This window comes from Mustelus asterias, chromosome 16 (assembly GCF_964213995.1).
Source record: "Mustelus asterias chromosome 16, sMusAst1.hap1.1, whole genome shotgun sequence".
Classification (NCBI taxonomy): Eukaryota; Metazoa; Chordata; class Chondrichthyes; order Carcharhiniformes; family Triakidae; genus Mustelus; species Mustelus asterias.
Genome location: NC_135816.1, coordinates 27,587,698 through 27,612,126, shown reverse-complemented (window position 1 = coordinate 27,612,126; position 24,429 = coordinate 27,587,698). Strand labels below are relative to the sequence as shown.

Sequence of the window (24,429 nt, the reverse complement as noted above, 5' to 3'; positions counted from 1 at the left end):
AAGCAAAGCAGAAGCTTTATATATAACTTTGTGTAGAATCCATTACTTGTTTGAATTACAAAATAATTTTAGTTCAGTTAGAGACTTATTTCAGTAGGAGTGGTGACTTTTTTGCAGTCTAATCAAGATCAGAACTACTCTGTGTAAAATATTTCTGTTTTTAGAAGATAGATCCTTGGAAATACAAATTCTAATCCCAATTACAATGATCATGCTGGTTTGAATTCTGTTGAGTGAAGAGCTGAAAAAGGAAATAGTGAAAATATAAAACTTAAAATGTTCTTTGATACAATTCCACATGCTTGTGTGAAAACCTTGTTGAATGTTTAATGGGAGGGAAGTTTCACTCTCCACAACTATGATTAATCAATTAGTACGTTAGAAATGATTTGAATGATAATAGATTAATTGAACTCACTTTGATGTTTGACCTTGGAAGTCATATTTCACTCTTACAGTCAATTCCTGAAAGAATAAAAGTCAAAGATAAAGGATAATCTCTTTAATGTTGGAACCGTCTGATTAACAGGCTGAGAAATTAGTCTGGGTTGGTGACATGTGTCCACTTGCCTGAATCAAGGAGTGGTGGTTAGTCATCACAGGCAGATCACCTGGACAAAGTCATCAATGTCGGGCTGTCTGCCTCACTGACAGAGGCCCTCAGGTAAGTTCCAGGGTGCGGGATTGGAGTGGGCTATGAGGCAAAGGGTTGGTCACAATTCCTATGCAGAGGAGAACCCCTGCTATTCCCAGCTTGAGTGTAGAATCAGGCTTACCTGTTGTTGGTGGAGATTGAGGTAGAGACAGGGTTGCTGGCCAATCCTCAGCCAAGCCAATCCAACACATGCCCAGCTTAGGGGAAGCAATGACCTAGTGGTATTATCGCTAGGATTACAGGGAGAAGGCAGGAGAATAGGGATGAGAATCATATCAGCCATGTTTGAATGGTGGAGCAGATTCAATGTATCGAATGGCCTAATTCTGGTCCTATATCTTATAGACTATTAATTCAGAAACTCAGCTAATGTTCTGGGGACAGGGGTTCGAATCCTGTCATGGCAGTTGGCGGAATTTGAATTCAATTTTAAAAAATCTGGAATTAAGAATCTACTGACGACCATGAAACCATTGTTGATTGTTTGAAAAACCCATCTGGTTCACAAATGTCCTTTAGAGAAGGAAGGAAATCTGCCATCCTTACCTGGTCTTGCCTGCATGTGACTCCAGAACCACACAAAGAACAAAGAACAAAGAACAAAGAACAGTACAGCACAGGAAACAGGCCCTTCGGCCCTCCAAGCCTGTGCCGCTCCTTGGTCCAACTAGACCAATCGTTTGTATCCCTCCATTCCCAGGCTGCTCATGTGACTATCCAGGTAAGTCTATCCACCAATGTGGTTGACCCTTAACTGCCCTCTGAACAAGGGCAACTAGGGATGGGCAATAAAATGCTGGTCAGTCAGTGACCCCTATGTCCCATGAATGAATGAATAAAATCTCCAACTACATTTTTCAGTAGACTTCGAAATTACGTATTTAAGGGGCCCATGCACTGGCTTGGGAAATCTAAAAAAAGGTCAACAAATGGGACCAATGCCTGCAGATTCAATGAAGAATGTTCCACTGCTAAATTGATATGCTTTGCCCCCATTTTATCCATAACAAAAAATAAGTAATTCCTATCTTGCTTTGCTTTAGTTTGTGGCCATTGAGAACTGTAAGAATTTTCACAGAGTATATTTTGGGAAATTTTAATGCTGGGTATTATTTACTCTTTTGTATAATTTTCATTCCCGATGATGAAGCAAAGGGCAGTAAGGAAAATCTGCTTTGTACTATGATAGTTAAGGATGCCACTTCATACTTGATTTGTTCAGTTTTATATTTACATTTTAATGGCTCTCTAATACCTCCACTTCAAGAAGACACTGAAATAGTTTTCATAGTTGATGCCTTAATAAGAATAAATCCTGATGCAGGACTTGTTTGAGTAAACAGGAAGAGAGACAATTCTCGAGCCAGTTTTCCATCCTTTCCACAAATGACTGATAAAAAGCGAAAAAACTCATTTATCAAGTCAGACAGAATATATACTTCATTTGATCCTGGATTAAAGCTTAATCCAAGTTGTATCCCAAGCGTGAGCTGCAGTTTCTGAACTCTTAACAACGCCGCTCGTTAGGTCTGGCAATTCATTCATTGGAGTAGCTTGCTCAATCTTAACCACCAGGCTTTATTTAAATACATTTTCATGGACTTGCGCTCGAATGTGCATAAATACACTACCTGGCTCATAGGTGGGAACAGGAATTTGTTGACAGTTGGTCAAAGGCAGGGATGCGGCATGATGGCACTGTGGTTTTCACTGCTACCTCACAGTGTCAGGGACCTAGGTTCAATTCCGGCCTTGGGTGACTGTCTGTGTGGAGTTTGCACATTCTCCCCGTGTCGGGTGCTCCGGTTTCCTCCCACAGTCCAAAGATGTGCAGGTTACGTTTATTGACCATGCTAAATTGCCCCTTAGTGTCCCAAGATATATAGGTTAGGGGGCTTAAATATATAGGGATAAATATGTGGGGTTACAGAGATATTCGGCCTCTGATCTTCGGATAAGCATTCTCCAAGGCAGCCTTCATGACACCCGACAACGCAGAGTTGCTGAGCAGAGACTGATAGCCAAGTTCCGCACACATGAGGATGGCCTCAACCGGGATCTTGGGTTCATGTCACACTATCTGTAACCCCCACGACTTGCCTGGGCTTGCAAAATCTCACTAACTGTCCTGTCTGGAGACAATACACATCTCTTTAACCTGTGCTTAATGCTCTCTCCACTCACATTTTCTGTACCTTTAAGACTTGATTACCTGTAAAGACTCGCATTCCAACCATTATTTTGTAAATTGAATTTGTGTCTTTATATGCCCTGTTTGTGAACAGAACTCCCACTTACCTGACGAAGAAGCAGTGCTCCGAAAGCTAGTGGCTTCTGCTACCAAATAAACCTGTTGGACTTTAACCTGGTGTTGTGAGACTTCTTACCTCGGAGATAAGGCCAGGGTATCAGGCAGTGCAGACTCGATGGGCTGAATGGCCTCCTTTTGCTATGGTAGGGATTCTATGATTCTATGATGCATTGGGATTGAACCCGGCTCTCAGTTCATTGAGGTAGGGGGCAGCCCAGGTTCAGGAAAACTCAAGCTTCAACAACAACAAATTGCATTTACTGCCGTTAACAAACAAAATTCAACCCGTGCCACAGAAGACAGTATTGGGGCAGGTGACCAAAGGCATTGTCATGTGTTTTAGGTTTTAAGGAGGTAGAGAGGCAAGAGAGTAGGGAGGGAATTCCAGAGTTAGGATGGTACAGCTGACAATGGTTGAAATTGAGGAAGTGTCAGAGGCATTGGAAGAGTGCAGAGATCTTGTGGGGTAGGAGGAAGTAAAAGAGATAGAGAGGCGCAAGGAGAGATTTGAAAACAAGCATGAGAATTTTAAAATTGAGATGCCATTGAAACCAGAGCCAATATGGATCAATGAACACTGAGTTAAAGGGTGGCATGGTGGCACAGTGGTTAGTACTGGTGCCTCACATTGCCAGGGACCCGGATTTGATTCCCGGCTTGGGTCACTGTCAAAGTTAAAGTTAAGTGAAAGTTTATTTATTAGTCACAAGTAAGGCTTACATTAACACTGCAATGAAGTTACTGTGAAATTCCGCTAGTCGCCACACTCCGGCGCCTGTTCGGGTACACTGTGAGAGAATTTAGCATGCCAATGCACCTAACCAGCATGTCTTTCAGACTGTGGGAGGAAACCGGAGTACCCGGAGGAAACCCACGCGGAGAACTTGCAAACTCCACACAGTCACTCAAGCCAGGAATCGAACCTAGGTCCCTGGCGCTGTGAGGCAGCAATGCTAACCACTATGCTACCATGCCGTCTGTGCGGAGTCTGCACGTTGTCCCTGTGTCTGCGTGGGTTTTTCCGGGTGCTCCGGTTTCCTCCCACAGTCTGAAAGACATGCTGGTGAGGTGCATTGGCCGTGCTAAATTCGCCCTCAGTATACCCAAACAGGCGCCAGAGTATGGTGACTACGGGATTTTCACAGTAACTTCATTGCAGTGTTAATGTAAACCTACTTGTGACAATGATAAATAAACTTTAAAACTTTGAATAAGACTTGCTGTGAGTTAGGATATGGGCAGCAGAATTTTTTCTGCTAATTTGAGATCAGATTTTATAAAGAATGGAAAGGTGGAGAATGGTGAGGTGAGCATTGGGATCATTAAATCTAAAAGTAACAAAGGCACGGGTGAGCTTTTCAGCAACAGATAAGGTAGGGAAGGGTCAGGAGATGTTACAAAGTTGAAAGTAGATGGTCTTGGTGGTGGAGCAGTCATATGGGTGAAAGTTTCCCACCCTTCCTGCCAGCGGGGTCTTCCAGTCCCGCCAATGGTGCATCCCGGTGGAAGCTTCCTGGAAGTGGGGGCTGGATTCAATGGGAAATCCCATTGACAGCGGCGAGGCCAGAAGATCCCGCTATTGGCCAATGGCGGGCCACCTCCCGCCGCTGGGAAATGTGCTGTGTGGGGGTGGGGCAGGGAATCTTGCCTTAGTCTTAGGTTCAAGTACTGCATCAAGGTTATGAGTGGTCTTGTTCAGGGGGCAGTAACAGGGGATCGGCGGCATTGTCCAGGCATGCCCCTCTCCCCACGGGGACTATACCAACCTGTGCGGCATCGACGGGTTCCTGTCATCTGTTTCCCCTTTTTAAAAAGCAGTTGTAACCCTCGCCAACGTACCCCAATCCTATGCTCTTAAATGTTGCACACCAACCTCTTCTATGTGACTTTGTCAAAAACTTTCTGAAAATCTCTTCTGGCCCACAGTTTGTCTTGGCCTGACATTATTGAATGTTGAGAGGTATATTGAAAGAACTCTGCTGGAGTTTAGAAGAATGAGGGGTGACTCAGTTGGAGATAAGATCCTGAATGGTCTTGACAAGATGAATGTGGGAAGGATATTTCCTCTTGTAGTAGTCCAGAACTACGGGGCATGGTTTTAAAGTTAGGGGCAGAGATGAAGGAATTTGTTTTCTCTCAGAAGGTTGTGTGGCTTTGGAACTCTGCCTCAGAAGGCAGTGGAGGTCGTTACTGAATCTTCTTAAGGCAGGAGTGGATCGATTCATATTAGGCAAAGGGAGTCAAAGGGTATCAGGGGTAAGTGGGAATGAGGGATATGAAACAAAGGAGCCACGATCATATTGTATGGTGGAGCAAGCACAAGGGGCAGAATGGCCTTCCTTTGCTCCTATTTCATATGTCAGTAAAGGACCCAATTTCTTCTTGCTGTTGTCTCACTGACATGCTCAGAACTGGTTAAGATCAACAATGTCATGATGTGGAGATGCCGACGTTGGACTGGGGTAAACACAGTAAGAGGTTTAACAACACCAGGTTAAAGTCCAACAGGTTTATTTGGTAGCAAAAGCCACACAAGCTTTCGGAGCTCCAAGCCCCTTCTTCAGGTGAGTGGGAATTCTGTTCACAAACAGCGCATATAAAGACACAAACTCAATTTACATGAATAATGGTTGGAATGCGAATACTTACAACTAATCAAGTCTTTAAGAAACAAAACAATGTGAGTGGAGAGAGCATCAAGACACGCTAAAAAGATGTGTATTGTCTCCAGACAAGACAGCCAGTGAAACTCTGCAGGTCCAGGCAACTGTGGGGGTTACAAATAGTGTGACATGAACCCAATATCCCGGTTGAGGCCGTCCTTGTGTGTGCGGAACTTGGCTATCAGTTTCTGCTCAGCGGCTCTGCGTCGTCGTGTGTCGCGAAGGCCGCCTTGGAGAACGCTTACCTGAATATCAGACGCCGAATGCCCATCCACCATCCACCAGGTACACGGTACATACCCTTGCAACTCGGCCAATGTTGTCTGCCTGATACGCTGCAAGAAAGGATGTCCCGAGGCATGGGAAACTATGCAGACGCTACGACAACGGATGAATGAACACCGCTCGACAATCACCAGGCAAGACTGTTCTCTTCCTGTTGGGGAGATCTTCAGCGGTCATGGGCATTCGGCCTCTGATATTCGGGTAAGCATTCTCCAAGGTGGCCTTCGCGACACACGACGGCGCAGAGTCGCTGAGCAGAAACTGATAGCCAAGTTCCGCACACACGAGGACGGCCTCAACCGGGATATTGGGTTCATGTCACACTATTTGTAACCCCCACAGTTGCCTGGACCTGCAGAGTTTCACTGACTGTCTTGTCTGGAGACAATACACATCTTTTTAGCCTGTCTTGATGCTCTCTCCACTCACGTTGTTTTGTTTCTTAAAGACTTGTTCAGTTGTAAGTATTCGCATTCCAACCATTATTCATGTAAATTGAGTTTGTGTCTTTATATGCCCTGTTTGTGAACAGAATTCCCACTCACCTGAAGAACGGACTTGGAGCTCCGAAAGCTTGTGTGGCTTTTGCTACCAAATAAACCTGTTGGACTTTAACCTGGTGTTGTTAAACTTCTTACTAAGATCAACAAGGCAGAGGCATCCAAGGTGTTAGGTGACTGGAATCATTTTAATTGGCAGAGACCAGGTTTGGGGTGGGGTGGAAATTTAAAATTGGGATCCCTGTCTATAACCGTTTGCCATCCAGTCGAATCTCTTAACTAACAGTCTATTATCCTTCTTTTAAAATCTTGAACGTTGATGCCACACGGCCTGGGGTAACACAGCAGAATGATAGGCTTGTGATGGAAAGCAGTACAGGATTTCACAGAACATTGGGTTTTTTGATATGGAGGATTACAAAGAGCTCCCCATATCCCATATGTTATCATTTATCCTGAGGAATATTGTAATTTGAAGAATGCTGCGCAATTTGTCCATTCTTCAACATTTAGATGGCACAGAATAAATCATTTTCACAGAATGCCTTTTGCAGCAGTTATGATAAATAGTAACAGGTTCAAAGTGTTCAAGCTGCTGAAGACATTCAACCTACAAAGGGTTACACGGAGTGTACTGTTACCATTTTTAGTTGCTGTCTTGGATCACATAGCTCCTCTGGCTTTCGGGACTGAAAGCTTTGATTGACATCTGGAAGCGCATCAGCCAGTTCTTCTGGATGAAGAAAGAACATATTAAATCAATCGGCTTTTAATTGTGACACTATGGATTAAGATACACTTGTACTCTTTGAAATGTTACTAATTCAGAGTAACAGGAACTTGCTACAGTCAGTGTTACTTTGTCATAATGTCAGTTCTCTTCGGTTATTTGGAATTTTTTTCTGAGGGGGTGTTACTGATTGAATGTTAATTGGCAACATGTTTGATGAAATGGAGAAAGTAGCAAGTGCAAGTTCAATAATCAGCAAGGATCTTTGTCCCAGATGTTCACAGATTTCAGGTGGTTTTTGCAGATTACACTTAGATTTTGGGTTATATGTAATGAAGGACAAATAATTACCATTGAGCATTTGCTCCCATTTGTGTGGTATTTTTTGGGGCAAAAGATTAAGTGAAGTGGGCAGCAGTCTCTGGATGAGAGATCTCCTCCTGAAGTGCGTCAGTTGCCGAACATGCCATATATTCTAAATGTTTTTCTGATGCTTAAAATGAACTGGTGAAGTCACTGACAAAAAGTTAAATAATATTGTTTTAAAAAAGAGTGCTAATATTGAGGCAAGAGAAGCAGGAGTGTGCCCGGGGGGTGGAGGTTGTCAACCTATGCTTGATGTGTGGGTTAGGTAGGCTGGCCATGCTAAATTGCCTCTTAAGGGGATTAACAGGGTAAATATGTGGGGTTTCGGGGATAAGGCCTGGGTGGGATTGTTGTTGGTGCTGACTCGATGGGCCAAATTGCCTCCTTCTGAACAGTAGATTCTATGTAGGGATTCTATGATTCTATGTAACAGTAAGGAGCTTTGACAAAGGGTCATCTGGACTCAAAACGTCAGGTCTCTTCTCTCCTTATGCTGCCAGACCTGCTGAGATTTTCCAGCAATTTCCTCTTTTGGTTTCAGATTCCAGCATCCGCAGTAATTTGCTTTTATATAGTAGGGATTCCATGATTCTATGATTCCCATTCACCTCAGCCCATCCACCCCTCCCACCACCCCCCCCCTCCCCACCCCCCGCAACCCTCCCACTGACCTCAGGGGAGAGGGCGGGCTATCTTTGCACAGGAGCTGGCCCAGTTTGCCTGGACTCTGACAGACAAGCCATATCGGGATGCCTGACTGACGCTACTTTGCCTCTTTGTGGACCTGAAGCTCAGTATGGATGAGCCTCAGAACATATCTTGGATGGCCAGTTGTAGGCATGCTGTCCCACTTCCGTTGGTTTCGGGTACAACACCAATTTCCTAGCCCTGGTGTCTCCGAGATTCGGGTCACTAATGTGAATGAAAAAGCCTGAGTAACTGCAAAGCCAATTACTCTATTTCCTACTTGCACCAAACTTATTAGCAACATTAGCAATTGGAGGAAAATATAATTCTTTGTGGCTGGAGGCATTTACGTTCTTGCCAATTTTATCTGTCAAATCCCCTCTCCTCCCCTCCCCCTTAAAGCAACAATTAATTGGCTGGCTGTTTTATACCACCCTCTGATGTCTCATTCAAGCAGACATTATTACAACGTGGATTTTGACTCTGGCAAACTATTCAACCACAGGAGCATCACAGCTGAGGTAAATCACAAATGCAACAATCGCAGGGACTGGTGGATCTTGATCACAATGAGAAATCCTGAGTTCCAGGGTCCAGGATGAATGTGTGAGCAGGAAGTGTCACCAGTTGAAGCTATTGGAAATATCCATGTAAGATAGAGTCATAGGGCGGAATTTGCCCACCCCGCCTGCCACATGGGAATTGTAGTGGGTGGGGGGTGGGTGGGTGGGGGGACACACCATGAAATGGGGCTGTTGACCTCGGGTGGGATCTTCTAGTCTCGGGGCGAGCACAGCCGGAAAATCCCACCATGTGGTCATAGAGTCATACAGTGCAGAAAAGGCCCTTCGGCCCATCGAGTCTACACCAACAATATCTACCATTAAAGGCACGCTAATCCAATTTTCCTGCACTTGTCCCATATCCTTGAATGTTATGATATTTCAAATGCTCATCCAAATATTTCTTAATGTGATAAGGTTTCTGGCCTCGACTACCTTCCCAGGTAGAGCATTCCAGATTCCCACTGCCCTCTGGGTGAAAAAGTATTTTCTCATTTCTCCTCTGAATCTCTTTCCCCTTATCCGAAAACTATGCCCCTCATGACTGACCCCTCAACTGGGAGCTGGAGTGGGGACTGGAGTCATTCTGAAGCATCCGTGAGGCTGAATGGCCTACATCTGTTCCTATTTCTTATAGCCTTCACTAACTAAAAGGCACGGATGCCATTGGTAGCATGTTTACCCTGATTAAGCATCAAACCTCGGATATTTCTGTACTGCATGGCTTTTGGATAAACTCTCGGAACCCTTAATGGAACTTTGATTGATTCTTAAGACCCATTCCTTATTTTATAATGTAAACTATTCTTGGCTTTGTAATCTTTACAAGTGAATTCTTTGCTAAAATGAAATGCATTGACATATTACAGAATATGATAGCAGCAAATACTGGCAGCACGACAGGAACCACAAGTAAGTCTGCACCATAAAGAGATGCTTTTGAGAGCTCCATCCACAACCCTTTCATCACCAACAACAGTGCAGTGGAGGTTGAAAGGTGCCTGTGGGAGTTACTTAAGTATCGGCTGAAACATAGCAGATCTTAACTATGTTTGGAAGCATTTTCTTTCGTGAGAATCTAAGAATTAGACAGTTTTAAATTATCGACCTAAGCAGCCACAAAACAATGGTTACGAGCATGGAGTATTAGCCGAAGTTTACTCCAACAGCACTCCAGAAGCTCAACACCATCCAGGATAAAGCAACCTGTTTGACATCCACTAACCTGAGCATTCATACCATCCACCATTGGCCCACAATGGCAGTTACATACTATCTACAATATGCACTGCAGCATGCCAAGGTTCCTTGGACAACACCTGCCAACCCGCAAGCTCTAGCACCTAGAAGGAGAGGAGCAGCAGATACATGGGTACACCACCACCTGCAAGTTCCTCTCCAGGTCAGTCACCATCCTGAATTGGAACAATGGGCAGAATTTTACCAGACAGCCTGACGTTGGGAGGAAATGCATGTTGCTGCCGCATACGCGTGACCAGTAGGACTTCTGAATTTTACGGGTGGCAGCCAATTAAGTGGCAGCCATCCTATAAAGGACAATCCCCAAGAGCGGCCAGCCAATCAGAGAGCCAGCAGTTCAGGAGTAGGCAGGCAGGTAGATGAAATAGAACCTTAAAAATAAATTACAGGGCCATGTGCTCGAGTGGAAACCTCTCTCTGGGGAAATCCCTTGGGCCACAGGACTGCCTTTCTTGCTCACAGCCTTCTCTTTCCTCCATATTACCTCCCCCACACCACCGGGACCCTTCCATTTAGCTGGCAGCCTCTTCACATGGTGGTGGGGGCGGGGGGGGGGGGGGGGGGGGGGGGGTGTGGTTTGGTCCAAATGATAAAATGGCTCCAAATAGGATGTTTACATATAGACTGTCCACCTCCTTGAGGTGGGAAGCCTGTCCAATTCTCATCCTGCCATTATAATGATTCCTTGATGGAGGTACATAGTGGAGGAACCAATCTATTCAACCTCCTGATCCTCCTACATCCCCCAACCTTCCATCCACCGGCTGTGGGCCTGTGCGCCCATTACAATTCAATTCTTTATCTCCACTGTAGGGGGGTCAAAATCCTGGATTTGCCGCCCTAATAGCACTGCGGATGTACCTGTGACCACATGGACTGCAGCAGTTCAAGAAGGAAGCTCACTACCATTCCGCTCACATCCCACGAAAGAATTAAAACCACTCAGGGTTAGCATCATAGAATCCCTACAGTGCAGAAGGAGACCATTCAGTCCATCAAGTCTGTACCAACCACAAACCTACCCTGGCCCTATCCCGTAATCTCTATTAACCCTTGCTAGTCCCCCTGAAACTAAGGGACAATTTAGCTTGGCTAATCAACCTAACCCGCACATAGAATCATAGAATCATAGAATCCTACAATGCAGAAGGAGGCCATTCGGCCCATTGGGTCTGCACCAACCACAATCCCACCCAGGCCCTATTCACATATCCCTACATATTTACCCACTAACCCCTCTAACCTATGCATCCCGGGACACTACGGGGCAATTTAGAATGGCCAATCAACCTAGCCCGCACATCTTTGGGACTGTGGGAGGAAACCGGATTACCTGGAGGAAACCCATGCAGACACGGGGAGAATGTGCAAACAGTGCTAACCACTGTGCCGCCTGTTGTCATTTTCAAAATATAGAGAGAGAAATTCATTAGCAACAGTCAAAAGGCAGGTGCACTCGATATTTGACTTAGTGTCTCATTTAAATGGCATTCTTGAACAGGCACCCGAGGCATGGTACATTGGGGAAACTATGCAGACGCTGCGACAACGGATGAATGAACACCGCTCGACAATCACCAGGCAAGACTGTTCTCTTCCTGTTGGGGAGCACTTCAGCGGTCACGGGCATTCGGCCTCTGATATTCGGGTAAGCGTTCTCCAAGGCGGCCTTCGCGACACACGACAGCGCAGAGTCGCGGAGCAGAAACTGATAGCCAGGTTCCGCACACACAAGGACGGCCTCAACCGGGATATTGGGTTTATGTCACACTATTTCACATAAATATTTCTGCTTTTTCCCTCCTGAGTCTTTATCATGCGATCCTAGAATCAGAATTTATGTCACACTATTTGTAACTCCCACAGTTGCGTGGACCTGCAGAGTTTCACTGGCTGTCTTGTCTGGAGACAATACACATCTTTTTAGCCTGTCTTGATGCTCTCTCCACTCCCATTGTTTTGTTTCTTAAAGACTGGATTAGTTGTAAGTATTCGCATTCCAACCATTATTCATGTAAATTGAGTCTGTGTCTTATAAGTTCTGTTTGTGAACAGAATTCCCACTCACCTGAAGAAGGGGCTCAGAGCCTCGAAAGCTTGTGTGGCTTTTGCTACCAAATAAACCTGTTGGACTTTAACCTGGTGTTGTTAAACTTCTTACTGCATTCTTGAACAGGCCCAGGTAGCCTGCTGGCAAAGAGGCTTTGTGTATTGGCCTGCTGTATCCAAGGTAAGCTCTTAAAGGGGATGCCAATTGGGAGGAGTTTGACCAGGAGATGTAGAGCAACCAGGATTGGGGTTGGGATCCGATGATAAGAAGAGTTAACTGCGAGTGAATAGAATGCCAATCGGAGGTGGGGGAAGGGTGGGTGGATGGGTAGAGTGCAGGGCCATAGGATGAATGGTGACCATCAGCAAACTCTGGATTTTTCAGTGTTTGGGAAGCACTGCAGTTTAGAACATATAAAAGCAAACTTTTTGTTCAGCAACAAACAATTAAAACATTTGGGTGGCATGTTCAGCTTGATTTCACTTTCCCTTAATCCCCCCCAGCTTTATTCTAACTGGAATTTTTATGTTACACTGGGAAAGTGGGATAGCAGTTAAATGTTACTTATTATTTTCATTTTAGAATTGAATCATATGATGTTGCAGCCCAGGAAGAAAGCTCCTGCCCTGACATGTTTCTGCCTGTAATGTTTCTCCCCCTTTCACTCCCCAAAAAAAGCTTATTAACCAACACTCAACATTCCAAAAAAGTTCAGCCTGTTCATTGTTAAGCCTAAAATCTCACAAGCTATTATCAGCAATAAGGGTTATTTCTGGGTCTAAAGTCTTCTTGATTTCTTGAGAAGTCCTCATACATCACTTTGCTTGCTGCAACTTGCTCACCACCACTCCCCGTCTTGAGCAAGATCCCCATGTTACCCGCCGCCCCACATTCTGTCAGAAAAATCTGACTCAGATCCTGTTTGGTACAACTGCTCCCTGCTATGACCTAGTCCCTGCTCCTGCGTCACACTGAACACTCATTCCGCCCATTGAAAATCCAGCTCCCACAGGAAATGGAACTTCCCTCATTCTGAGCATGGGTGGTGGCATTGCTGTCAGTTGTACTCAACTGGTTTAAGAACCATATTTGTGCAACAGAAGAGCCATATGTTTATCGAAATCAATCTCTGAAAAGAGGAGTCTTAAATAATCTATATTTTTAAAAATTCAATTACAAAGGGAGAACTGGCCTGCTGTTCTCTAATTACTGTGTCCCTGCTGAGTAAAATAAGCAACACACACATTTTAAAATCAGACCAAAACTTTCGCTAGAGAGCAAGAGAGACTATTTGACAGATTTTTTTTAACAAGAAAAAGGAACTAGGCCAGCGAGAGGACTAGCAAACAGCAAACATATTTTCTGAAATGGAAAGGGGAGACAGAAATATTTCAGGGAATTGGCGATAGTCAGTGGTCGGGAATCAAAAAGATGGGGTGGCACGGTGGCACAATGGTTAGCACTGCTGGTTAGCACAGTGGTTAACACAGTGGTGGGTGGCACGGTGGCACAGGGTTAGCACTGCTGCCTCACGGTGCCGGGGACCCGGGTTCAATTCCAGCCTTGGGTCCCTGTCTGTATGGAGTTTGCACATTCTCTCCGTGTCTACGTGGGTTTCCTCCGGGTGCTCCGGTTTCCTCCCACAGTCCAAAGATGTGCAGGTCAGGTTGGTCGGCCATGATAAATTGCCCCTTAGTGTCAGAGGGATTGGCAGAGTAAATATGTGGGATTATGGGAATAGGGCCTGGGTGGGATTGTGGTCAGTGCAGACTCAATGGGCCGAATGCGCTCCTTCTGTACTGTAGGGCTTCTATGAACAATGACAAAGGTCAGGCAGTGTGGAGTCAGGCACTTTGGATTGAAGTGTGTTTACAAAATAAAATATATCGAGGGTAGGGGCCAAGGATAGTTCATGAGACTGACAGAAGGTGGGAAGTGGTGTCCTGTGGTGATCCATGTTGGAACCAGTTCCAAAAATGATCCAGAGATGGTGCAGAAATTTGAAGATAATGGGGGAATGATACTGAGGCCCAGCCCTCAGAATGGACATCCTGTAGATAGGCTTGGAATAAATAGGCCACATTTTTAAAAATTCATTGGTGGGACATGGGCATTGCTGGCTGGCTAGCATTTATTACCCCATCCCTAACTGCTCAAGGGCAGTTGAGAGTCAGCCACATTGCCGTGGCTCTGGCGTCACATGTAGGCCAGACCAGGTAAGGACAGCAGATTTCCTTCCCTAAAGGACGTTAGTGAACCAGATGGGTTTTTCCTGATAATTGACAATGATTTCATGGTCATCAGTAGATTCTTAATTCCAGATTTTAAAAAAATTGAATTCAAATTCCACCATCTGCTGTGGCGGGATTTGAACCCGGGTCCTCAGAACATTAGCTGAGTTTCTGGATTAATAGTCTAGCGATATCACCACTAGGTCATTGCCTGCCCTTGGAAACTTACAATGAGCACTTTACATTAAAACTTTACATTAAAACTTTCATCTTTCACTTGGGCATTTAATTAAAACATTAGATCCCTCAGCTGGAATGAGTTAGATGATCTCAGTCTGGAATGTTAAAACTGGTCTAGGCATCTTGGGTTGAAAACAAGTGAATTAAAAACAAGCCCATGATTCTGACTGCCACCCATTAACCTTTGCTGGATGTATCAGTTGTGTACAACAGAGGAGACCCAGCTTAAACCCAAGTAAACTGGCACAAAACCATAGCACTGCTTGTCAACAACACTCACTGCCGTTTATAGCTGAACATTGGCCCCAAGGGCAAACTACTGGATACTCTGTACTAATGTACCTCAGCAAGTATCAATGCCTTTGAGATAAAACTAGTAAAGGGAAAAACAATTTAAATTCATGAAAAAAAAAGAGTTGGCTCAACTTGTCGAGTGAGTTCTGACAATATATTCATCAGGGTATTTCCATGGAACTGTCAATGAAGTCTAATTTGCCATAACAAAATCAGATCTAGTTGCATTCTTCACATGGTTACATAAATCACTGACCCAAATATTTTTTTTCTAACCATTGAATATTTGGCACTCAGTCAAGCTTCAGCCTCTTTAATTCAACTACAAATTGAAAACCAAGGTACAATTGAACTCATTGAGGTCACGAGTTAATAAATCATTCCACGGATTTCATGATGCTGCCTTTTATTTATTCTTTCAAGGGATGTGAGCATCACTGTGTAGGCCAGCATTTATTGCCTTTCCCTGATTGCCCTGGAGAAGGTGGTGGTGAGCTGCCTCTTGAACCACTGCAGTCCATGTGGTATAGGTACACCCATAGTGCTGTTAGGGAGAGAGTTCCAGAATGTTGACCGAGCGATGGTGAAGAAACGGCGATATGGTTCCAAGTCAGGAAGGCATGTGACTTGGAGGGAAATTTGCAGGTGGTGGTGTTCCCATGCGTCTGCCACCATTGTCACACATGGTGAAAGAAGCTGAGGCTGGGGACAAGAGATTTGCCACAGTGCGTCTTGTAGAGCATACACACTACTGCCACTCAGCGTGGGTGATGGGGGAAGTGAATATTTAAGGTGGTGGATGGGGTGCCAGTCGAATGGGTTGCTTTGTCCTGGAAGGTTCAGTTCAGTTTCTGGTCAGTGCTAACCCACAGGATGTTGATAGTGGGGATAGTAGTTGACAGATTATGGACTCGGGCAGTTCCAGCAATGACCACCACTCCCGGTGACACTGCTAGGACAAGTGTCCTGCCAGCCATTTGATTGGCCAGCAACTCTGAGGGGCAGGGCCTCCTGTCCGATGGTGACAAGAGTTGCACCTCAACCCAATTAAAGGCCTACCGGCTATTAAGCAGCTGCAGTGCATGCCAGCCAGGTACAGGAAAACTCACCCCCAACTTCCATGCCAGGGGACATGTAAAATTCAGCCAATAGAATTAATGGCAGAAGGCCTTTCAGCCCATTGATTCTGTGCTGGCTCCCTGAAGAGCAATCCAATCAGTCCCATTTTTACACTCAATCCAGTCGCCCTGCAAGTTTATTTTCCTCGAGTGCCCATCCAATTTCTTTTTGGAATCAATGATCATCTCCACTCTCATCACTCTCACTGGCAACAAATCCCAGCTCATTGCCACTTGCATAAAAAAATTCCTCCTCATGTTTCCCGTGCATCCTTTGAGAAAAGCTCAAATCTGTTCACGGGAACAGGTTTTTTAAAGTTTATTTATTAGTCACAAGTAAGGCTTACATTAACACTGCAATGAAGTTACTGTGAAATTCCCCTAGTCGCCACCTGTTCGGGTCAATGCACCTAACCAGCACGTCTTTCAGACTGTGGGAGGAAACCGGAGTACAAACAAAGAACAAAGAACAATACAGCACAGGAACAGGCCCTTCGGCCCTCCAAGCCCGCACTGCTCCTTGGTCCAAACTAGACCATTCTTTTGTATCCCTCCATTCCAACTCCATTCATGTGGCTATCTAGATAAGTCTTAAACGTTCCAAGTGTGTCCGCCTCCACCACCTTGCCCGGCAGCGCATTCCAGGCCCCCACCACCCTCTGTGTAAAATACGTCCTTCTGATATCCGTGTTAAACCTCCCCCCCCTTCACCTTGAACCTATGACCCCTCGTGAACATCACCACCGATCTGGGAAAAAGCTTCCCACTGTTCACCCTATCTATGCCTTTCATAATTTTATACACCTCTATTAGGTCACCCCTCATCCTCTGTCTTTCCAGTGAGAACAACCCCAGTTTAACCCAATCTCTCCTCATAACTAAGCCCTTCCATACTAGGCAACATCCTGGTAAACCTCCTCTGCACTCTCTCTAAAGCCTCCATGTCCTTCTGATAGTGTGGCGACCAGAACTGGGCGCAGTATTCCAAATGCGGCCGAACCAACGTTCTATACAACTGCAACATCAGACCCCAACTTTTATACTCTATGCCCCATCCTATAAAGGCAAGCATGCCATATGCCTTATTCACCACCTTCTCCACCTATGATGTCACCTTCAAGGATCTGTGGACTTGCACACCCAGGTCCCTCTGCGTATCTACACCCTTTATGGTTCTGCCATTTATCGTATAGCTCCCCCCTACGTTAGTTCGACCAAAATGCATCACTTCGCATTCATCTGGATTGAACTCCATCTGCCATTTCTTTGCCCAAATTTCCAGCCTATCTATATCCTTCTGTAGCCTCTGACAATGTTCCTCACTATCTGCAATTCCAGCCATTTTCGTGTCATCCACAAACTTACTGATCACCCCAGTTACACCTTCTTCCAGATCGTTTATATAAATCACAAATAGCAGAGGTCCCAATACAGAGCCCTGCGGAACACCACTAGTCCCAGGCATCCAGCCGGAAAAAGACCCTTCCACTACCACCCTCTGTCTTCTGTGACCAACGTTACAGTCCTGGACTTTAACCTTGTGTTGTTAAAACTCTTACTGTGTTCACCCCAGTCCAACGCCGGATCTCCACATCACTTCTGTGACCAAGCCAGTTCTCCATCCATCTAGCCACCTCCCCCTTTATCCCATGAGATCCAACCTTTTGCACCAACCGACCATGAGGGACTTTGTCAAACGCTTTACTAAAGTCCATATAAACGACATCCACGGCCCTTCCCTCGTCAATCATTCTAGTCACTTCTTCAAAAAACTCCACCAGGTTAGTGAGGCATGACCTCCCTCTCACAAAACCATGCTGACTATCGTTAATGAGTTTATTCCTTTCTAAATGCGCATTCATCCTATCTCTAAGAATCCTCTCCAACAACTTCCCGACCACGGACGTCAAGCTCACCGGCCTATAATTTCCCGGGTTATCCTTCCTACCTTTCTTAAATAATGGGACCACATTAGCTATCCTCCAATCCTCTGGGACCTCACCTGTGTCCAGTGACGAGACAAAGAGTACCTGGAGGAAACCCATGCAGACATGGGGAGAGCGTGCAAACTCCACACAGACAGTGACCCAAGCCGGGAATCCAACCCAGGTCCCTAGTGCTGTGAGGCAGCAGTGCTAACCACTGTGCCACCGTGCCGCCAAAGGTTCACTTTGTTTACGTTACCTTCTCTTGTCAGAATGTTCAACACCATAATTAAAGTTTTCCTGAATTTTCTTTGCTCCAAGGAGAACAACCTCAGCTTTTCTCCAATCTAATCTTGTGGCTAAAATTCCTCATTCCCTGGAACTATTCCGGTAAATCTGCTCCCCCTCTCAAATTTGTCACATCTTTCGTGGTGTGGTTAACAGAACTGTGCACAATATTTGAGCTGTGGCCTAATCAGAGTTTTCTACAGGTTCAGCATAACTTTCCTGCTTTTTAACTTAATGCCTCTATGACAGGAGAACTCCCAGTGTTCTAGGAGATGGGGGCACCTGCGCAATGGTGCCACCAAGAGCTCAGCAGCCGGCTTCATTGGTGAGCTTAGACTCTGCCCCCTACTGGTGAGAATGGCATCCTGTCACTTTTGTTCCACTAAGTGCCATAAGATTGCAACTCATGGCTCACCAAAAAAAATGACGCGTTTCTCTCCCTTTTTCTCGCTCGTTCAGTACTTAAGAATTTTTTTCATAAGATCTCACCCATTGGGTTGAAGGGCCTCATTCTGTGCTGTAAAACTCTCTATGCATTTGCTCTGATATTTATGGAGTGGCAGTGAGAGAGAGCATGGCAGTAACTGGGAAAGTAAGGTCGGCAGGACATATTGGGCAAGCAGTTAACATTGCAAATCTTGGGTTTCATTAATAGAGGCATTACGTTAAAAAGCAGGAAATTTATGCTGAACCTGTAGAAAACTCTGATTAGGCCACAGCTCAAATATTGTGCACAGTTCTGTTAACCACACTTCACGAAAGATCTGACATTGGTTCTAAAAGCCAATTTGTAAACAGATTAAACTAGCTCAACGTGTTAGTTGACAAACTGTGCTGCATTGGTCCAGAACAACATGGGTTGCATTTTTCTTGTAATAGAACATTTTAAAAAATATGCTAAAGGAATACATACCATCCAATGTCATTGCTCTGCTGGAGTTAATAAGCGGTGAACATTGGTTGGATTCTTTGGAAATTAGCTATCCAAAAGATTGAGCAATAATAACTCCACGGAAAAAGTGACATCATGTGGCTAACCAAAGCGGTTAAGGGTAGTATTAGATTAAAAGTGGACTTGGTAGAGATGTTAAAACAATTATGAAAACAAATATCTTGTGTTTGTCTTCACAGTAGAAGACACAGACTGTGTATCTGAAATAATTGGGTTTGAAGGATATACGAAGATTGAGTAATCAATATTAGTAAAGGAAAATTAATGGGACTAAAAGCCCACAAATCCCCTCGACCTGCAATTTAGGGGTTTAAAAAGGGGGTAGCTGTAGAAATATTGTGGTTGCGATCTTCCAAATGTCTTTCAGATTGAAGTGAAATCTAGCAAAAGATTACTTTTCACAAAATGATGGAGAGAGAAAACAAAGAACTCCAAAACAAATCGCCTGATGTCAATCATTCTAAGGAAATCATAATATAATTAGGCAGAATTATTGTGGTTTTATGAAATGGGGGAAAATGTGTTTGACAAATTTAATAGTGTATGTTTGAGGCTGTAACTAGCTGGGTAGATAACCTGCCACGCCATTCAGTGCAATCATGGCTGATCAGACACTTCAATGCCTTTTACCCACACTATCCCATAACCCTTTGCAGCATTGTTAATCAGTAATCTAGCAATCTCCGCTTTAAACATACTAAATGTTTCCACGGCCTATGGGTCAGAGAATTCCAAAGATTCATAACCCTCTGCATGAAGAAATTTCTCCTAATCTTTGTTCTTAGCAGCTTCCCCCTTATTCTGAAATTGTGCCCCCGATTCTAGAAACCCCAATGAAGGGAAACATCTTAACTGCATCTACCCTGTCTATTCTATTCAGTATATTGTAGGTTTAAATAGAATCACCTCTCATTCTTCGAAACTTTAGAGAATACAGGCCCAGTTTGTCCAATCTCTCTTCATAAGACAGTCCTACCATCCCTGGAACAACATTTATGAACATTCATTGCATTCCCTCTATGGTAATACTATTCTTTCTGAGGTAAAGGGACAAAAGCTGCACACAGTACTCCAGATGCCGTCTCACCAAGCTCCTACACAATTGAAACAAAACCTCACGACTGCTGCACTCAAATCCTCTTGCGATAGAGGCTATCATTCTATTAGCATTCCATTAGCCTTCCTAATAGCTTGCTGCACCTGTATGTTAGTCTTTAATGACTTATGGACAAAGACACCCAGCTCCTGTTGTAAATCTACACTTTCTTATCGTTTAGGAAATGCACTGCACATCTATTCCTTTCACTAAAATTGATTGCCTCACATTTTTCCACATTATATTCTATCTGACACGGCCACTCACTAAGTCTGTCCAAATCCTCCTGTAGCCCAGTTACATCTTCCACAACACATAGTCCCAACTAGCTTTGCATCATCTGCAAACTTGGAAATGTTACATTTGGTCCCCATACGGAATCATTAGTATATATTGTGAACAGCCAGTATTTGATCCTCGGGGTGCCCCATTATCCCTTCAAAAGGGTCTGTTCACACCTACAGCTTCTGACAGGGAGAAAGGAAAATCTCTGCTGCAGAATGGAGTGCTGCAATGATTTAAAATCTTGCCAGGTGACGGGGCGGGGGGGGGGGGGAAACGACATGGAGGTTAAAGTGACTTGGCCACTTCAGAATTTGCACAGCTGACTGTCAGGAATGCAGAACTTGATCACAGGGCAGCCTGAAATCCTCATGCCAGGGCTGATCTTTAGGTCTGCCAGCGCTAGAAGGAGCAGTCCAGCCACGCCACCCCTATCCCAGCGGAGAGTGGTGAAATCAACCCCTTGCCCCCAGCCCGATTCCACCCATTTTTTGGGGAAATGGGGGAAGGGGTCCTGTCGTTAAAAATGAATTGGCGGTCCTGTAACTCTGTTCCTCCACATTTAAAAAAAAAACTTATCGAGCCAGAGTTCCATTCTGGAATCTCCGTTAGTAATACCAACTGTGATTGTAACACTGATTACCTTATTGTACATTTTACGTTGGAATTATTTTATTTTACCATTTTTGCTGTCGATGGAGATTTGATCAGCAGATAAGAAATGTTGGATTTCCAAGAAGTTCAGATGAGACGGATCTATTTCTAAACCGTTCTGTTGTCCGGTATTATTGATGGTCGGCTGACTAGTTGATTCTGCCAATGTTGGGAGTGATCTAGTGAAATCAACACAAAAGCATAACTCCGTTTTAGAAAAATAAGCAAATGGATTTTAAAATGTAGACAGTCGGTTTTGAAAGCTAAATATTTGGTCTACGACTCAGAAATAATAAATAATTTAAATCTTTGTTCACAAGTTGCAAACCATCACTTACAGTCTATTCAACAGCTAAAAATGAGAAGCATTTCAGCGACCCACCCAATACAACTCAATTAGCTGGAAGCACAGGTGTAAAGTGAGGCTGTGCTACTTGAAGTGAGGTTTCAGCAAATAAACATTTGCCTGCTAAACAAAACTGGAGGGTGAGCAGAGCAAAGCTCAATTTCGAACTCAGGTCTCCAGCTTTCTGTTTCTAACCTAATGCATTATTCACCATGAAATTTAACTAATGGGCCCAAGCGTGGCCCAAACTGACAGCACCTGGACTCCCTTAACAGCCAGAGCTGTATATTAGCTGCAAGTATGGACACACAGACAGTCACGCCCCAGGAAGATGGCCCCAAAGAAAAGTGCACCAAGATTTGTGGAGAGTGAGCAGGTCTGCCTGCTAGATGTGGTGGAGGAGAGGTGCCAGCTGCTCTACCCCCACTCAGGGCTGTCGCCCAAGGGGTCACGCAACAAGCGCGCTTTGGGAGGGCGGTGGCATCGTTTGTAAATGCCAGGACACTGACCCCTTGGTCTGGAGAGCAGTGCCTCGAGAAAATGAACTACCTTCTACAAGCTGTAAGGGTGAGTGTGCATCCCATTCAGAAACCTCTACATGTGCTGTGCCTACAATGTCTACAATGTCAAAACATCCCCCATACACCTCAAGGGCAGCCACCAACCTCCACCCCACCCCCACCGCCTCCCCACACCCCCAGTACAGCCTCCAACTCCTGTGCTCCCCCTAATCAGCCCCACCCCAGTGTGGACCCATTTTCCAGAATCAACCGCCATAAGCTCCCCAATCCCGATACACATTGCACCCCATGCCCTTCCATCCATCATGCTTTCAATCCCCCTTATGTCCCCACAGGAGAAGAATGTGCACAACCAGCATGAGAGGAAGAAGACTGGGCCAAGCTGAATCCTCGCTTCCGGCAGACTTCCGTGTGCCCGAGCCCTCGGATGTGCCCGCCTGCACCCGAGTCTGGGGGAGCCCCAGAGCTATGGATGCTCACAGTGCATGACCAGCATGCACTGGAGCTGAAAAGGAGGGACATGCATGCAAGTGAGCATCATCTGAACCTTATTCCTAAGTCTTCTTTGAAGTAATTGCTAGGCTGCGTGATCCTGATGCACCAGGCCCTTCTGGTGCCAGCACCACCACTTCTGCTCCTGAAGATAGCCCTCTGGATACCTCGAACGACGCCTCGGAGGGAGACCCTGAAGAATCCTCCAAAGACACCACCAGTGAATTGGCACAGGCATCAACAACACAACCCACTAACACAGAGACTATCACCGCGGTGGGTCATGTTAGTGCTGAGGCTTCTGGGTCACTTACTGGTGAGCACATCACATCAGGCAGAGGTGGACACATCCGAGGGCTCGGACACACGGGAGTCTGCCGGAGGTGAGGATTCAGCTGGCCCCAAGCCAGGTGCCAGACCTCAGGGTTTATCCCGAAACTGGTGGAGATGCATCAGCAAACCCGGGGAGTTGTGGATGGGCTGTCAGTAACCATGCTGTGACTGCAAAGCTGTTTAGGGGAGCCAAACAGAGTGCTGTCGCAGGAGGTGGTGCGGCACAGCGTGGGAGCTAGGCCAACACTGCAAGGGTGGTGTCCGCAGTGGAAAGCCTGGGTCAGGGATTTGGCCTCATGGGCGACCAGGATCCAGGCTATCCTGGAGGCACAGTGGGCCATTGCAGATGGACAGCAGGCCACGGCTGAGGGTGCCGCCAGCATCCGGGAGGCACAAAGTTCCATGGCCACGGGTGTAGGGGGCATGTTGGAGACACTGTTGGCCATGGCTGGTGCTCTCGCTGGCATTCTGGAGACACAGCAGGCCGGGGCTGTGAGCCTCGACAACTTATCCCAGTCTCACAGGGCTAATGCTGAGGGGCTCCAGAGCCTGGTTTGCTCTCAGAATGCTGTAGCGGAGGTGCTCCAGAGCTTGGCCGCATCTCCCAGGGCCAGGGCTGAGGGATCACAGACCATGGGGCAGACACATCTGGGCCTCCAGGACTGGCGGAGCCAGGTGACGCCGTAGCTTCTGGAGCTCAGTCCAGCTACCCTGGTGTCCCATGGAGTGTCCCTGGGACCAGTGGGCACCCCGAGGGAGGAGAAAAGGCTCCCCACAGCCCCCATCCTCCAGCAAAACTCTGGAGGGGGGTTCTGACTCTGATTGCGAATCGTAATTGCCTGGAAAATTGGGCATTGGTGCAAAAACAGGTTTTGTGCCGGGCACCAAAGCCAGCACGATGGCCTTGCCCACTGTTCGCGATTGGGTATCCAGCCAGAGCGTGTGGGAGCCCAATAAATATTCAAATGGCCTCATTAGTGAGCTTGGAGGCCGATTCAACAGCCTCGCACCATGCAGCCGTCCTCCAGCTGCATTGGTACCGGGTGGGTTTCACTACAGGTCTTCACAGTTGTGGACCTAGCATGTTAAATCCCAAGGGTCTGGAGGCACCATCAACCCCTCAGCAAAGAGAGGTATTCTCCCCTCCCCCACCCCAGCCCAGCCAGACAGAGGTTACCACCCCCCCTCCCACCCCACTTAGCCACCCCTACCTCCTCAGACTCCCACTCAGGTCCCCTCCCCCCTCAGGCCTCCGATTCCCCTTCCCCCCTCAGACTCCCACTCAGGCCCCCTCCCCCCTCAGGCCTCCGACTCCCCCTACCCCCTCAGGCCTCCCACTCAGGCCCCCTCCCCCCTCAGGCCTCCAACTCCCCCTCCCCCCTCAGACCCCTACTCAGGCCCCCTCCCCCCTCAGATCTCCGACTCCCCCTCCTCCCCTCAGACTCCCAAACAGGTCTCACTTCCTGTATTACAAATCATAAACCGTAGGCTGTCAATCAGACTTAGCTTGCGGTTCGGATCAATGAAACCACCGCAGATACATTCACCGCTGAGGCTGTCACTGAAGGCTTTTTGAAATTGAAGGGA

At 46.0% G+C, this 24,429-nt stretch overlaps 1 protein-coding gene across 6 annotated transcripts in view; it reads right to left on the bottom strand.

The window, feature by feature from the left end:
• Nucleotides 1-24,429, bottom strand: part of LOC144505058 (uncharacterized) — a 105,315-nt gene that overhangs the window by 30,468 nt on the left and 50,418 nt on the right. For all 6 annotated transcript variants that reach the window (XM_078230795.1, XM_078230794.1, XM_078230796.1 and 3 more), the window contains 3 exons: nt 21,178-21,329; nt 7,056-7,147; nt 419-465 (listed from right to left, as the gene is read on the bottom strand). In XM_078230795.1, coding sequence (XP_078086921.1) covers nt 419-465; nt 7,056-7,147; nt 21,178-21,329 — 291 coding nt within the window. The remainder of the gene's footprint in view (nt 1-418; nt 466-7,055; nt 7,148-21,177; nt 21,330-24,429) is intronic.